The sequence below is a fragment of the Moschus berezovskii genome, chromosome 20 (genome assembly GCF_049115385.1).
Source record: "Moschus berezovskii isolate FMDL1 chromosome 20, NW_MosBer_1.0, whole genome shotgun sequence".
NCBI lineage: Eukaryota > Metazoa > Chordata > Mammalia > Artiodactyla > Moschidae > Moschus > Moschus berezovskii.
Genome location: NC_142479.1, coordinates 58,694,273 through 58,709,971, shown reverse-complemented (window position 1 = coordinate 58,709,971; position 15,699 = coordinate 58,694,273). Strand labels below are relative to the sequence as shown.

General features: G+C 40.7%; 1 protein-coding gene across 8 annotated transcripts in view; it reads right to left on the bottom strand.

Annotated features, from left to right (window-relative positions):
- The window catches only part of TLK2 (tousled like kinase 2), a 118,495-nt gene that overhangs the window by 3,670 nt on the left and 99,126 nt on the right, over positions 1–15,699 (bottom strand). For all 8 annotated transcript variants that reach the window (XM_055408152.2, XM_055408155.2, XM_055408151.2 and 5 more), the window contains 4 exons: positions 11,627–11,716; positions 6,652–6,821; positions 5,117–5,255; positions 1,450–1,561 (listed from right to left, as the gene is read on the bottom strand). In XM_055408152.2, coding sequence (XP_055264127.1) covers positions 1,450–1,561; positions 5,117–5,255; positions 6,652–6,821; positions 11,627–11,716 — 511 coding nt within the window. The remainder of the gene's footprint in view (positions 1–1,449; positions 1,562–5,116; positions 5,256–6,651; positions 6,822–11,626; positions 11,717–15,699) is intronic.

Here is a 15,699-nt window from a genome sequence, read left to right as displayed (position 1 = left end):
AACAAAGGTAGGCCTCTGGTTAAAATTAAAGAAAACACAATTCAAAAGCAAAGAGAAGGGAAAGGTAAACAGATATTTCCACAAGAATTGCTGGAAGGAACTTAAGAGATGATCTCCTCTAATTCTCTCATTTTATAGATAAAGGATGGAAAGGCGTGGATTTGAAGTAACTTGCTCAAGTTCCAACATCTACGTTAATGCAGAGCTGGGACCAGAAGTAGCATTTGCTATAGTACAGTGCCTCTGTTAAGCTTTGCTTACAGCAAAGGAAGATTCAGAACAAGAACCAGCAACCTCTTTTGCCCAAAGTGGTAAGTAATATGTATGTGTGCCAAGACGCAGATAAAAAGATGGGAAGGAAGGGAAAGAGGAGAGGGATCAGGACATAGTGGGGGGGCGGGGAGAAGAGCTGGGGCTACTCAGTGAGTGGCTTCATCTGTGCCACAAATCGCTATTTTCTAATAAACTCCTAAGAAAGAAGTTCACACCTAGTGTCATCTCTATAGTGTTTCTACTGAGATCACAGTTCTTGCTAGATAACCTCTGCCACCATTATCAGCAGCACTTCTATAATATCAGAGTATAAATAATAATTAACCCCATTAGTTCTGAATAGTTTCTGAATGCTAGATAGGTACAATAAAGAACCAAAGACCAAAGCAAAGTTAAAGACTAAGCTGAAATCTGAATTAAGAGTTTGGTCTGGGGATTGTAATCAAAGTATTAGGAATCTAAGTGAGTTGCAGAACTCCCAAATGGTTTATACCCACAGCCCAATGGGGAACATTGAAACATACAAATGCACTGGTAGCAGAAATAGGAATATAAATATACAACTGGATCCCATGATATACATTTACAAGATATTATGCTCACACGGAAAATATGTGAAAATTCATTATGTGTAGTTTACTACCTAGCTTTTCACTTAATATTATCTTTATTAGAAGTAACAGAAAATAAGTACTTTCTGGCACCAGTTCCCCAGTATAGAAATACAAAGCATACTTTATGCTAATGGGGTGGCTGGGAATAAGAAGCCTTGCAGGTATTTCAAGTTTCAGTTCTCGTGACCCTTAAGAATGGCTCTTGGGAAGATTGTGTGTATATGTGTATATATATAAAATATTTATTTATTTGGCTGCACTGAGACTCTCTACTTGTGGCATATGGGCTCTCTCGTTGTGGCGCACGGGCTCTCTAGATCTAACTGTGAATGGCAAAAAAAGGATGTCTTCAACAGCCTAGCAGAATTCAGTAGATGCTCTGGAACTGAAAATTTCTGCTTATATGCATAAAGCTTCTATAATTAAGTCTGTATTTTCTTCAAACCACAGCTTTCAGGATTCCATTCTGTATAATCCAATGATTAATCCCAAGGGACTAATTTACACAGTGCCACTGTGTACATGCACCACAGAAGCCACCACGTCCAGCCGTCTCCATTACCTTCCTCCCATAAAGACACTGGTAGAAGATCACACCCACTGACCAGACGTCAACTTTATTTGAGATCTTTGGTGGTTCTTTCCCAACCACAAAACACTCTGGTGGTAAATACCTGGACAAAAGGGAAATAAAAATTCTTAGAAAAACAACTGTATAAATCTAAGATATGTACAAAAAGGCAAACTAAGGACTTTGATGAAAATAAAAATATCTGAATCTTAACATCTGAAAGCCAACTTAGACCCAGCTGATAAAGACACTCTAAGTTAAGGAGGTGGTCATGTCCTATTTCTTATTTACTGAGAGAGGTAAATATTCTCCCTAGTTCCTACTTTACCCACCCCAGCATTCTTTTCCAGGCCTGTGCCTAGTGTAAAATGTCATTCAGCAAGTGTTTAAAAGGAGGGGGGAACACAGAAGTGCATTTCCTTTTATGATAGCTGTAGCAACAAACATTGAAATACAAGTGGTGTGACTTCCTTTCATGCTGACAGAAGAAGAAACAGTCTCTAAAATAAATAACTCTTCTAAAAATCCAAATGAATTCAGGATCCAGTATAAAGCTCTGAGGGGAGTGGCTACTAAGTGTTTTCTTAAGGTAGCCTCTTCTGGAAATCTAGACTGACTACAATTATAATCAATGGTGACAGTAAAGTTCAAATTATGAAGGGACATTTTATATTTCCTACTTTAAGGATGATCAGGGGCTTATGGAAGACTAACAAATAGTGCCTAAAAGCCAAATAAACTTCTAGCTGTTAGCCCAACTCAATCCTCATCTGAATTCCTTCCCTCCCCACCCACTCCTGACCTCTAAAAAGACTAGCTGGACAGCCAACCACACCAAATTGTATGGTGTGGAAGGTAAGTGCCTCTTAGCATTTAGGAAACCAAATAATATGCCTCTCCTCACTGCCTGGAGTCTTAGCCATGGCACAGCTGGAAGGCAGAATTCTGAAGATAACAGATCGACCTCTGCAGATTTCATGCTGGCAAAATCAATTTTGTGAAAAACTATTTTAAACCCTACTGTGCTTCTGGTATAAAAACCTAAATGTACAGCTGAAAGGGGATCATAAGAGTTGAGAGGCAGAAAATGTTCAGATGATGGGCTTTTTTTTTTTTTTAAAGAAGTATAGTTTTACACTATTTCTTTTAATAGTCATTTCAAAATTATTAAGACCATTGACCTAGATTATTATTTCACAATCAAAGTGTCTAGCCAAAACACACATGGAAAAATGAAAATATAGACAGAAAACTCACAAGGGGAGCAGGGGGAGAGAAAGGTAAAGAAATAAAAATATAGATGAAAGAATCGATAAAAAGAACCTCTCATCCAAATGCCACTAAAACCTCCCTGAATCCCAGGTTTTCACGGCTCTGGATTCTTTATTATTCATAATTTAAATATGAGCTTGGATAAATAACAAAATCTTGATTCTAAAATGATCTTTTAATGTCCTTATAACTTTTTTGTGGAAGTGGTGGGGAAGAAGTCAGTTCTTGTTTGTGGTGAGGAAAAACGGAGGTTGCCGGACTTATCCAAATGCAAAGTAATAATTTGGTCAAATAATGAGAATACAGAAGACACTGTCCCTTAATAGTGTAAGTTTAGCATATCACTTTCTAGGTCTCAGTTTCCCTATCTGTAAATGAAGAAACAGACTAGTTTTTCACCCACATAATAATCATTCTAAGTCCCTATCAAGGACTTTGGGAGGGAGAATAGAAGAGAGTTCTAAGATATTGCACTAAATTGTGTTTAAAAAACAAACATAATTGCATATGCCATCATGATAAAATCCTCGTGGAGAAAAATGATTCTCAAGGCCTAGTCTACAGGTTACTTGTTTAAAAGCAGTATTCCATGTAGAAGAATTCTGGAACAACCAAATGCTGCAAATGATCACTTAAAATTTATTATGTCCTCACATTCTATCTGTATCTTTCTGGGACATAATATGAGGATGACACTGAAGATGCTGATTAAAAACACCAATATGGAGAATTTTTACTTTTTAAACCTTCACAGAAACTCCAACAATTTAATTTTCTCAGTAGCTTCTTTTCTACCTTACTCTTACCATGAAAAAAAAAAAAAAAGTCTTCAAATACAAAGTAGAAAAACATCATAAAATGAACCCCCAAGTAAACATCATCCAGCTTTAGTAACTGTCAACATGGCAAATCTTTGTTCATGTACACTCCTCTTAATCTCCCCCAGATTCCTTTGAAGCAAATCCCAAACATTATATACTTTTATGTAAATGCCAAACTACTGAATTTTATAGCTTAGCAAATACAGCAACAGGCAGCAATGAGATAACTAATTTAAATGTGAAAAATCTTCACCTTTAAAAAAGTACAAGCTATCAAATGAAAGAACTCAAATCCAAGTTCTGGTGAATTTATAAAGCAGACGTATAGACCTGCTTCCAGAATTTCCAACAGCAGATATTTTTGTACCATTTACTGACAGGAACCCACAAAAACCACCAAGTGAATACACACTGTAAGTGTAGCTTCTATTTTAAACCTAGAATCTCAAAGTTTTAATTTAGGGACTGATTTTCACTATAGGTACCATCTCCACAAACAATAAGGAACAAGGGAAAGTTGAAATTGTATGTACATGGTGCTTTAAGCAGGATATGATCAATTCTTCAATGTGGTGGGGGTGATGAGAACAGGGCTGATGTCCCCCTCTTCTCTGTCTGCTTCCCCTCAACACCCTCATTCCCAGACAGTCACTAACTGGCTAAGGGCCAGGGCCCTCAAGTCTCAAACATCAGTGATCTGGCCAACTGACCTTGGAATTTAACTGCATGCATTTCTCCTCCCTTAATGCTACAGGAGGCTTCTCCATGTTCAGAATCAAACATTCCAATGTGTGGCTTTGTGTTACCACCTCAGAAGTGAAAAGTAAGCTCTGTTAACACCTTTACAATCACAAAGTCAAATGCCTGAGCCACAGGTATCTTTTATGGTGCTAACTGTCAAAAGGAGTACGAGACAGAGTATGACAGGGCACAGACAGGCAGGCAGAGCCAGCTGGGTAGAGAGGCTGGGGGTGGACAAGTGACGACAGATGGAAAGAAATGTGGCTCAAAACCTTTTGGAACATGGCTGCCAGAAATGGATACAATTCTTGGCAAACCATGCTCACTTTTTCCTGTTTAGATTTCAAGGGATGCTGTGCTTATTTTACATCCTAATCTTCGTAACTCCTGGGTTCTTCAGTCCACCATCTTCAGGCAACTATAGAAAAAATTTCCTCATCCCATCAACTCAGGAAGAGAGAGACCTGCATTTGAAATTCTGAAAGGAAGTGAGGGCCATTCTTTATATACACACGAGTAACCTCATTCTCCATGTACTCGGTAGGGCCTGACCTTTGGAGCAAACACACAACTCAAAATGCCTGGTCACGCATAATCCCTCTCTCAATGGTTTTTAAGAATAAAAGGAAAAATTAAGACAAATTCATGTAAATACAAAGAGTCAAACTGCTGACAAGACAGCAAATATTTGGAGAGGAAAGTCTACCATGGTATACAGCATTTCTGCCTAAGCAGACAGAATGTAGTCTAATGAACAATCACCAACACGTCAGCATAGCACAGTCACATCTCCAGCCAACTGGACAGATCTCTCAGGTACCTACCAGTAAGTACCAGCACCTTGCGATGTTAGCTCCATGCCGTCCACTGAATTGTAGCTATCATCATCCATTATCTTGGAAAGACCAAAATCTGTGATTTTTATCTCTCCACATGCTGTACCATTTACTAAAAGAATATTACCTAAAAAGATAAAAATCTTAATGAATAAAAAAGAGACTTACTAGGAAAAGCCAAGAAGAGGACATAACAGACAAGAAGAGGACAACTGGACTCCAATTCTTACACATAATAGCAAACATTTAAATCTCTGGAATGAAACAATCTGGACTCTGGATGCTAGAGGAGAGTCGTAAGTGTCTGGCTGCAAATTTCTCTTTTCCAAGAATCACCTGCTTAATGTGCCAAAACCAGCACTATGAGCAGTGGAAAGAAATAATTAACTAGCCCAAGTAAAATATCATTGGGATGGTTGGTCAAAAATAGTGGGAAACTTTCATCTGAACTTTCAGTAAGGATCTCTAAACCACCCTGTTTGGAACAGTAGTTTGGGGAGGGTGGTGTGGAATCAAAGAAAACATACAGGGGAATCTAAGTTAGTGCCACAGTGCCACCTACAGCTCCTGGGGCAGGAAAATGTAATGGATTCAGTAAAAGAAAACCCAATCACACAGTAGCCATCTTTTTAAAAATCACTTCCTTGTAATGAATTTTTTAATCATTTATTTAGTCATTAAAGGGGCTTGCCTTGTGACTTAGCTGGTAAAGAATCTGCCTGCAATAAGGGAGACCTGTGTTCGATTCCTGAGTTGGGAAGATCCCCTGGAGAAGGGAAAGGCTACCCACTCCTGAAGAATTCCATGGACTGTATGGTCCATGGGGTCGCAAAGAGTCAGACACAACTGAGCAACTTTCACTTTCACTTTAGTCATTAGAATAGTGAGATTTAACATGTAACTATCAGAAGAAGATGGCAAAGTTAACTATCCCCACCAGAAGGTAAAGTGGACTCTTCCCAACACCTAAGCTCAGCTGGACAGAGCTGTCTAAAGAGCACACAGGCAGACTTCTAAGCAACAGCTGAGGATGACAACAGACAGAAGTCAAACCGCTCTCTCCCCTGCCAACAACTATCAAAATTAGATAGTAACCATACAAAAAGATGGAAAACTCTGCTCAGAATTTAATGAAATGGGGTACATATGTGGAAAATAATTTGCTAATGTGAGGGCACTTATCAAAGAGACTTGGGGTAGAAGGATTGCTGTATAGTGTGAGTAATGGGAAAAAACAAAACCAAGCTTGCCAGAGGAGTTCTTTCTTAATTGGACTGACATCATGAACTGCCCTGGCTCTAAAGACAAGGGCATTGTTTCTCCAGAGCACTGAATACGACCCAACCTTCTAAACCCCGTGATGTGTGGCCAGGACTCTCTTATTCCCACACCTACCCAGGCAATTTAGAGTCAGATTCTATTAGGCCTTTTTGGCCCCCACCAAATCCCATAACTATAAAATTGAAAGTTACTTAAAGACCAAAGAAATACCACCAATACTGTCTCCTAAAAATTAGACATACCTGGTTTGAGGTCATAGTGTATGATAGGAGGTTTTATTTCATTTAAGTACTTTAAAGCATTCACAATCTGCATGATAATGGATCGGGCTTCTTTCTCCGACATTAATTTGTGCTGTTTCAGGTAGAAGTCCAGATCATTTCCCTCACAGTATTCTAGTACTGTACAAAACCTAAAGACAAATAAACCAATACTTGATCGTAGGATAAAAGCAAGCAGATTAAGTCTAACTACACAAGCCCCAGTGAAACCATCAGGTAATTCAGGGGTCCCCAACCTCTGGGATCTAATGCTGATGATCTGAGGTGGAGCTGCTGTGATAATAATAGAAATAAACTGCATAATAACTGTAATGAGCTTGAATCATTCCAAAGTCATCCCCCACCCCCCGCCCCATCTGTGGAAAAACTGTCTTCCACATACATGATCGGTCCCTGGTGCCAAAAAGGTTAGGGACCGCTGAGGTAGATAGCCTCTCACTTCCTTCTTCTTTGCTCTTTAAAATATTCTTCTATTCTTTATTCAGTATTAGTAGTTTACAGGAAGTAAACTGCCAACTCTTAGTGAAGAGTGTCTGCACCCTTCACGTTGGAACCTGCTCTGCTAAAGTTCACCCAGGGCACACCGCTTCGTGAATCAGACTTTAGGAATACTGACAGGAACTGTCATGTATTTAAGCTAGACACTTACTCTACTATCCACAGGATGCTCCATTTCTAAACAAGTATGTTATGATCAAATACACAATCCTCACTGCAAACATTTTATATGACCCTGGGTGCTGACAGTAAGGAAGAATCTAGGGTCTTCCCAGGTCCCCAGGGCTAACTGCACACTACTGCTCCTAGCAGACTGCATATACTATGATCTTTCTTTGCTAAATACACAAGGTATAAAAGAGCTTTTTAAAGGACAGTATCTGTAGTTCTAAAAAATGTATCATTATATAGTATGAGTTTTTTCTTTCACCTATACCAGTATGTCACACAGATCCAAATCTAAAACTACACAGCATTCATGGTATGAAGGGTCATGTGTCTGTCCTCCAAGGCAGTCATAAACTGAAGTAAGGCTTCCTGAGAGATGAATACCTTTTAAACTGTTCTAAGCTGTAAGGCAATGGCAGCCCACTCCAGTACTCTTGCCTGGAAAATCCCATGGATGGAGGAGCCAGGTAGGCTGCAGTCCATGGGGTCGTGAAGAGTCGGACGCGACTGAGCGACTTCACTTTCACTTTTCACTTTCACACACTGGAGGAGGAAATGGCAACCCACTCCAGTGTTCTTGTCTGGAGAATCCCAGGGACGGGGGAGCCTGGTGGGCTGCCGTCTATGGGGTCACACAGAGTCGGACACGACTGAAGTGACTTAGCAGCAGCAACAGCAAGCTGTAACAATGTGGCTAAATCACTCAGGGTCTTACTGACAAATAAAAATTACTAGAGTATTTAAAATGGAGAGGCTTTAATTCAGAGAACTAATCACACAGATGATGGAAGAGCTGAGAAGACAAAGTGGCCAGTGAGCACCCTAGAAATCATCTACAGCAGGAAGTCGTTAGCACCCTAAGGCCAGAGGGTGGAGATGGTACAATCAGAACAGGGTCACCAAGGGAACCTGGAACCATGCAGGGATGAGTCTCCACCCACCACCACTTCTGTCTTCCCATTGAATGAATCTCATTGAACAACAAATGACAAAGGAGCCTGGTGAACACAGCCTGCAAGGGCCAACTCATCTAAGATCAAACAGACACAGGACTCACACTCAGGGCCTATGGGCCACTGAAGACCTTCAGGAAGCAAAGCAACAAACTGTGGACACACACACTCCCAAGTTCAGTTCAGCTGCTCAGTCGTGTCTGACTCTTTGCGACCCCATGAATCACAGCACCCCAGGCCTCCCTGTCCATCACCAACTCCCGGAGTACACTCAAACTCATGTCCACAGAGTCGGCGATGCCATCCAGCCATCTCATTCTCCGTCGTCCCCTTCTCCTCCCGCCCCCAACCTTTCCCAGCATCAGAGTCTTTTCCAATGAGTCAACTCGTCGCATGAGGTGGCCAAAGTATTGCAGTTTCAGCTTCAGCATCAGTCCTTCCAATGAACATCCAGGATTGATCTCCTTTAGAATGGACTGGTTGGACCTCCTTGCAGTCCAAGGGACTCTCAAGAGTCTTCTCCAACACCACAGTTCAAAAGCATCAATTCTTCGGTGCTCAGCTTTCTTCACAGTCCAACTCTCACTTCCATACATGACCACTGGAAAAACCATAGCCTTGACTAGACGGACCTTTGTTGGCAAAGTAATGTCTCTGCTTTTGAATATGCTATCTAGGTTGGTCATCACTTTCCTTCCAAGGAGTAAGCATCTTTTAATTTCATGGCTGCAATCAGCATCCACAGTGATTTTGGAGCCCAAAAAAATAAAGTCTGACACTGTTTTCACTGTTTCCCCATCTATTTCCCATGAAGTGATGGGACCAGATGCCATGATCTTTGTTTTCTGAATGTTGAGCTTCAAGCCAACCTTTTCACTCTCCTCTTTCACTTTCATCAAGAGGCTTTTTTAGTTCCTCTTCACTTTCTGCCATAAGCTGGTGTCATCTGCATATCTGAGGTTATTGATATTTCTCCCAGCAATCTTGATTCCAGCTTGTGCTTCTCCCAGTCCAGCGTTCCTCATGATGTACTCTGCATATAAGTTAAATAAGCAGGGTGACAATATACAGCCTTGACGTACTCCTTTTCCTATCTGGAACCAGTTTGTTGTTCCATGTCCATTTGTAACTGTTGCTTCCTGACCTGCATATAGGTTTCTCAAGAGGCAGGTCAGGTCGTCTGGTATTCCCATCTCTTTCAGAATTTTCCAAGTCCCAAGGGACCCCCAAACTGACCAACAGCTCATGCTTCTTACAATACATAGCATGTCCCAACATGCTAGCATTCTATTTGAGAAAACAGGCCTAAAATGTATCGATTTCTCTGATCTAATATACTGAAATCTGAGGCATGGACTCTCAGGCTTAGTGAATTTATTTTGGACCCAATGCAAACTGAAAATAAAATTTCATTTTTAATACTCAACTCTCAGAAAACTTTCTAAAACAATGATTTGACTTATTTTGAGGGAAAATTCACCATACACACAACAGGAAAAAGAAAGTAAACAACTCAAGAGTAGTGTAAAATCAACTCAATTTCTCAGATTAGTTAAAAGTGTGTATACAAGTCAAAACAGCAGATAATCCAAGTCATTATATTTATTTTTGAAATGATTATTTTGCTTATATTTGGGGAGTATGTGTGTCCTTCCTAGTATTCAAGGAACTTACTGAAAGCAAAACAATAAAGCCACCCTGTGGAAACCTGCTTTTTAACTCGCTGTTTTTCTGAACCCCACTCCACACCACACACAGCACTGTGCTGACTCCACTTGACTGGAAAGGGGAAATCCCTGAGTGGATGCTTCCAAAGGGAATTATGGTCTCCCTTTGGGGCCATTTCTAAATGTGGATGGGCTCTCGCACAGCAAGCTCTGAGACAGCTGCCATCTGGAAGAGGCCGAACACCCTGGGAGGCGGAAGGAAACCCCTGCGGGCCAGGCCTAAGCATGCTTTCCTGATTCAGTTCAGACTCCAACAGAGAAGATGTTTCCAAATGCTGAATTATTTCTAAACTCCTGGATACACCAAGAGATTAACAGCTTACCTATACCAAGTAAATAAATACAATGTCTACGTTTATTAAAGATCTCAGACAAGTCATGTAACTTCTCTGGTCCTCAACTCTCCACCTACAAAGTGAGAAGGCTGGACTGAAATCCCTAGAAGCCTCTGAACCAACCTATATTCTCAGATGTAGCATTAGGCTCTGCCACGTTTCATTCTAATTCTATGATGAAGTCATACTACTAGAACTTCAAAAGGCCCATCAGTGTTCATCAGCCTCACTTGACTGCTGCTTGTCTGTGGTATGCCAGCACCAATTTGTACCAATTTCTGAGAGCTGAGAGTTAAATTCTCAGAAATCTTGTGAGCTAGTTTTTAAGCCACTGGGGAGCCTGGTGGGCTGCAGTCCATGGGGTTGCTAAGGGTCAGACACAACTGAGCGACTTCACTTTCACACACTAGAGAAGGAAATGGCAACCCACTCCAGTGTTCTTGCCTGGAGAATCCCAGGGATGGGGGAGCCTGGTGGGCGTCCGTCTATGGGGTCACACAGAGTCGGACACGACTGAAGTGACTTAGCAGCAGCAGCAGCAGGATAAATGAATAAACAAAAGGTAGCATTTCCATATAGTAGAATATATTTAGTCATAAAACAGAACGAAGTACTGATAAATGACACAAGAAGAACGTGAAAAGAACACCAGGCTAAGTGAAAGGACAGCCACAAAAGTTCACTCACTATATGATCTATTCTATAAAAGTCCCAGAATAGCTGATCTATAGACACAAAAAGCAGATAGGCGGTTGCTTACAGCAGGAATGGAGTAGAGGAAAAGGGGGATGATAGAATAAGGCACAGGAATTCTTTCTGAGGTGGAGAAAATGTTCCAAAACTGACTACAGTCATGGCTGCAATATACCTGTGAATACTGTGAACTTTTAAATGAGTGAACCATATGGTATATAAACCTATCTCAATAAAGCTGCCCCCCCTTTTTTTAAAAAAACTGGACATGCTCAGAGTCTCATTCCACAGAAACTGGCAAACAGTACACATCAGCCCTATGCCTCTCCCCTCCACACTGGCTGTAACACTGACCAGCACGCAACTGCACCCATCCTGTGGCCAAGAAATGTATGTCTTGCTGGCCCCAATCTGAATTCAAATACAATCATTTGCCCATAAATACATTTGGGCCCCTAAGACAGTATTTTCTGGACCCAGATTTAAAGTCCATTCCATGAGTCATCAACACACTGCAAGAAAATAATATTCTCTGCTAAGCTAGAAACGGCATAGTACTTACGAGTCAGTGTCCAGTGAAAAGTAATCATACAGCTTAACTATTCTGGGATGATCCAGTTCTTTGTGAATCCGGTATTCCCTACATGCATGCCTGTGAACAAAAGGGAAACATTCAGTATCTTGTTTAAAGGGACACATTTAACATCTTGTATTCTGTCCTGTCTTTCGGAACTCCTCCAGGACCCCCTAATTCTCTCTCACGCGTCCCCACTGTTGCTGCACGTTCACTCCATTCAAGTCCACCTAGGCCGAGTCTTTCTCCACCCTGCTCTCTCCACAGGTCTCTGCCAAGCTGTTGGGAAATCAGTAGGCACTAACTTTGATCCTTTGCAAGTTCATTCTGTGATAACCTTAACTCTTTTATATTGATACCCAAACAGCAGAGGTTTAAAAATGATAATTTAGCACTTGTTTTCTTTTCTCTGAAGCTGATACTTTCTATCCCCAAATGTTTATACCCTGGGGTTCCATCACAGGGATCAATTTGGGCATGTAAACTCACTGAGTAAAAGGACTGCTGGTAAGATAAGGCAATTACAAATGCATTGGATTTGTTTTTCAATCCTATTCTTTACAAAAAAGAATTTAAAGGACTATCAGCATTACTTTCTAAGAAAATGCTAATTTGACAAAAAGTGTGAAACTATGGGAACCTTAGTTTTCTTAGAATAAGAGTTTTTTAGTAAGATAAGGAAGAAAAATTTACTATGTAATCTGACATATTCATATACTAAAATTTAAAGAATAAAATTTAGTTCTTACTTAAAAAGAGTAATAGGATATTATTATATATATATATTTTAGGATATTATATTTTAAGTAACCTAGCACCATTTAGTTTGTTTTTGTTGTAAAAAGGAAAACATTCCAAGTATGATAAAATAAAATCCCCAAAAAGTGATGTTTTCTGAAATGTACTCATGTCAAAAACACAGAAAGTACTCATCGAAGAAAACTGAGGAACAACTAGGGGAAGAGCGAGGGGAAGAATGGGAATCTAAAAGTGATTAAATATTCTTCCCCAAAGAAAACATTGTTTGATTAGGTTTATTTTTCAAGTGGCCATTTGGGGCAGTTTTGCTTCTTCTGATGCTTCATTTCATCAGCATTTTTTTTTTTAAGTTTTTAAAGAATTTCTGGCTGCACTGAGTCTTTGTTGCTGTGCACAGGCTTTCTCTAGCTGTGGTGAGTCGGGGCTACTCTAGTTGCGGTGGCTTCTCTTGTTGCAGAGCATGGACTCTAGAACGTGGATTTAGTAGTTTTGATGCACAGGCTTATTAGCTGCCCTGCGGCATGTGTAATCTTCTGGGATCAGGGATCAAACACATGTCCCCTGCATTGGCAGGGAAGTCCTCATCAGTATCTTTATGTCTTTCTGAAAAGAAACACTGGTCAGCACTGAGTCAGAGCAGCACCACACTTCCAAAGCAGGGTAAGCAGGTTTGATCCCTGGTGGGGAACTAAGATCCCACATGCCTCATAGCATGGACCATAAAAAAGAAATCATATAATACCTCATTTCATTTGGTAAAATAAAGGTGGTACTGTTTCTAAAAAAAACAAGTTCAGAAACATATGGTCTAAACAGATTACTGTTAAGTCATTTCTTATTCTCACACACTAGAAATCTATCATTCTCTGCCCTTTTAACTTTTTGATTTTGTGCATTTCAAAGTAGAGACCAATTTCTCCATGGAGGTACAAAAAACTGAGGAAAATAAAGGAAGAAAAAATTATAAGTTAAAGAAAGTGTCACAAGTCCTTGCCACCTAAGGAAACTTTCTGTGTGTCATGAAAGGACCCCCCTCAACATCACCTCGGGCTCTAAGGCCATTTGCTATAGTTCACCAGGCAAGGCAGAGGTTCTCCTTATATTCTTACATCCTTTGTATATTCAAATTTCAACTATACATCAAAGGGGCTAATGCACTATAAATAAGGAAACAAATAGGAAACTGATCCATTTAGTCTTCTACTCTAAGTAGATATTACTTTCAGTAATTATATCCCAGAAAATTAGAAAAGAGTATCATACAAGAGTACAGATACAGTTATTTCTACAGATACAGTTATTTCTACAGATACAGTTATTTCTGCGGATAGTTTTATATGAAATTTTTCCTACCATAAATTTCTTAATATCTATTTTGGGAGGTTAAAGAAATCAAGTAATGCCTATTAATGCTTAATAATGCAAAAGCAAAACAATCAGTTACTTCTATTACTTTGTAGAGAAAGGAGAGGAAAGGGGGTGCAAAATAGAACTCAAAATAAAACAATACAACAGTCTTTTATTTTCTTTGAATTTTTCTTTCTTTTTCACCCAAATACATGTTCTGATTCCAGATGGGGCTTGGAAGTCATCCCCATGAAGGAAAAAGCAAGCAGAAGATCTTACTCCTTTTCAGTTTCACACTGAATTTTTGAAGCACTCTCTAAAATCTGTTCAGTGCCTGATATGTCTCCTTAATTTCAGTTCAAGGGGGTTAATACCATATTGCTAATTCACTATTATTTATAGCCTAAAATTCCTCTGTATGATTTATTATCACTTAGCAAGCAAAATCTTTCCAAGAAAGGTGAAAGTGCTATAAGAATTTTCCCACAAGGATGAATGGAGGTCACAAAAATTTTGCACCACCCGCCCCTCCACCTGTGTGTCTATCAACTGGGAAATGGCTCCTGCCCAGATGGTTCCACAGAAGGTGCTCAGGAGCCGTAATTCCTGCTTTGGTGAGGAAGCAAAGAATAGGAAGGCAGCACAGTGAGCTGGAGCTGAACCTCTAAGAGCTCAGACACGAGACTACCACCCGCTTCACCTGCTCTGCGACTCCATCTGGCAGACAAATGGGAAAGGAGACCCCATCCACACCCACCAGGGCTCAAACAGCTTGCCAAGTGTGTCAAGGAGGTCCTGGTGTCCATCCCTCACTGCTTCAAAAGGCTACAGTGAGCACAACCCCCATGGGCAGTCACCACAGTCTTCGACCCCTGAGTTCTCTTTAAACTCAGCCTGAAAGCTGGACACGGAGACAAGGCAAAGTCTGTATAAATCTCTGCAGAGGAACTATCTCCTCAAGGTTCACCAAGGTCCATCCCTTGTAGAGTCAGCTGGTTTAGAGTCAGCAGCGCACACAAGCTGCAGAACAGGCTCCAAGGATAGCCGAAGGACACTGTGAAAGAGATGCAGGTACTGTTCCTATACCCTAAGGTACTCTTTGAGTCTCAATATGATGAGGACATTTCTCACCATTTTCCTAACTGGTCAGAACATGTGGGTATCTTCTCTTAAGTGCTCCCTGGCAATCGCAGCCGGATGCCATTTGTCCCTGCCTGTCGAGTGCCTGGAATGTACTTGTAATAATGTAACTGCTCCTCAGAAACATCTGTACTGCAGCCGCCTGTCACACACGGACACAGGCAGAGTGCCATGCACAGAGCATACAGCATCATTTTTCCCACCTCTGCTAAGCGCTCTCTTTCCTAAAACCACAGGAACCTTCTCTCTTCCAGCGCTGAGCACCACTGCCAACCTGCACTGAGCAGCAAGAGTTCCTGGGTCCCTGATGAACAGTAGCCATAAGGCAGGAGTTGCCTTGCTCCAAGCCTCAAGAATGCGTTAATGATGTAGAAATGTTTTATTTTTCCACTGAGATTTAGAAGCCACCTAAAAGGCTCTTCAAAGTCCAAAGTCTTCTGCCTTTTTCCCTCCAGAGTACTATTTATAAGAGAAAACAGAAGTGCTTTTATAGAATGGAGGTAGACTGCTTTATATCAAAAGGGGCTGTCTCTCCTTTCAGGGGTAGGATATGTCTAACATAGTACTTGTTCCTATAAAAAGAAACAATATTATGGCCAGGGGAGATCCTAACAGCAAAGTCTGAGTGGCCTCCAAAGCAAGTGAGCTGTAACGTCAATGTTCTGAAGCTCAGGGCAGAGACAGGCAAGGGCTGATGTTAGTGGAAGAAAAACATTCATACCTGCACATGTTAAAACTGTTCATTCTAAAGAGTCACCCTCCCATCCTGCACGATGGCATCTAGAAAGGTGCAAGCACAGCAAGTGGGACACTGA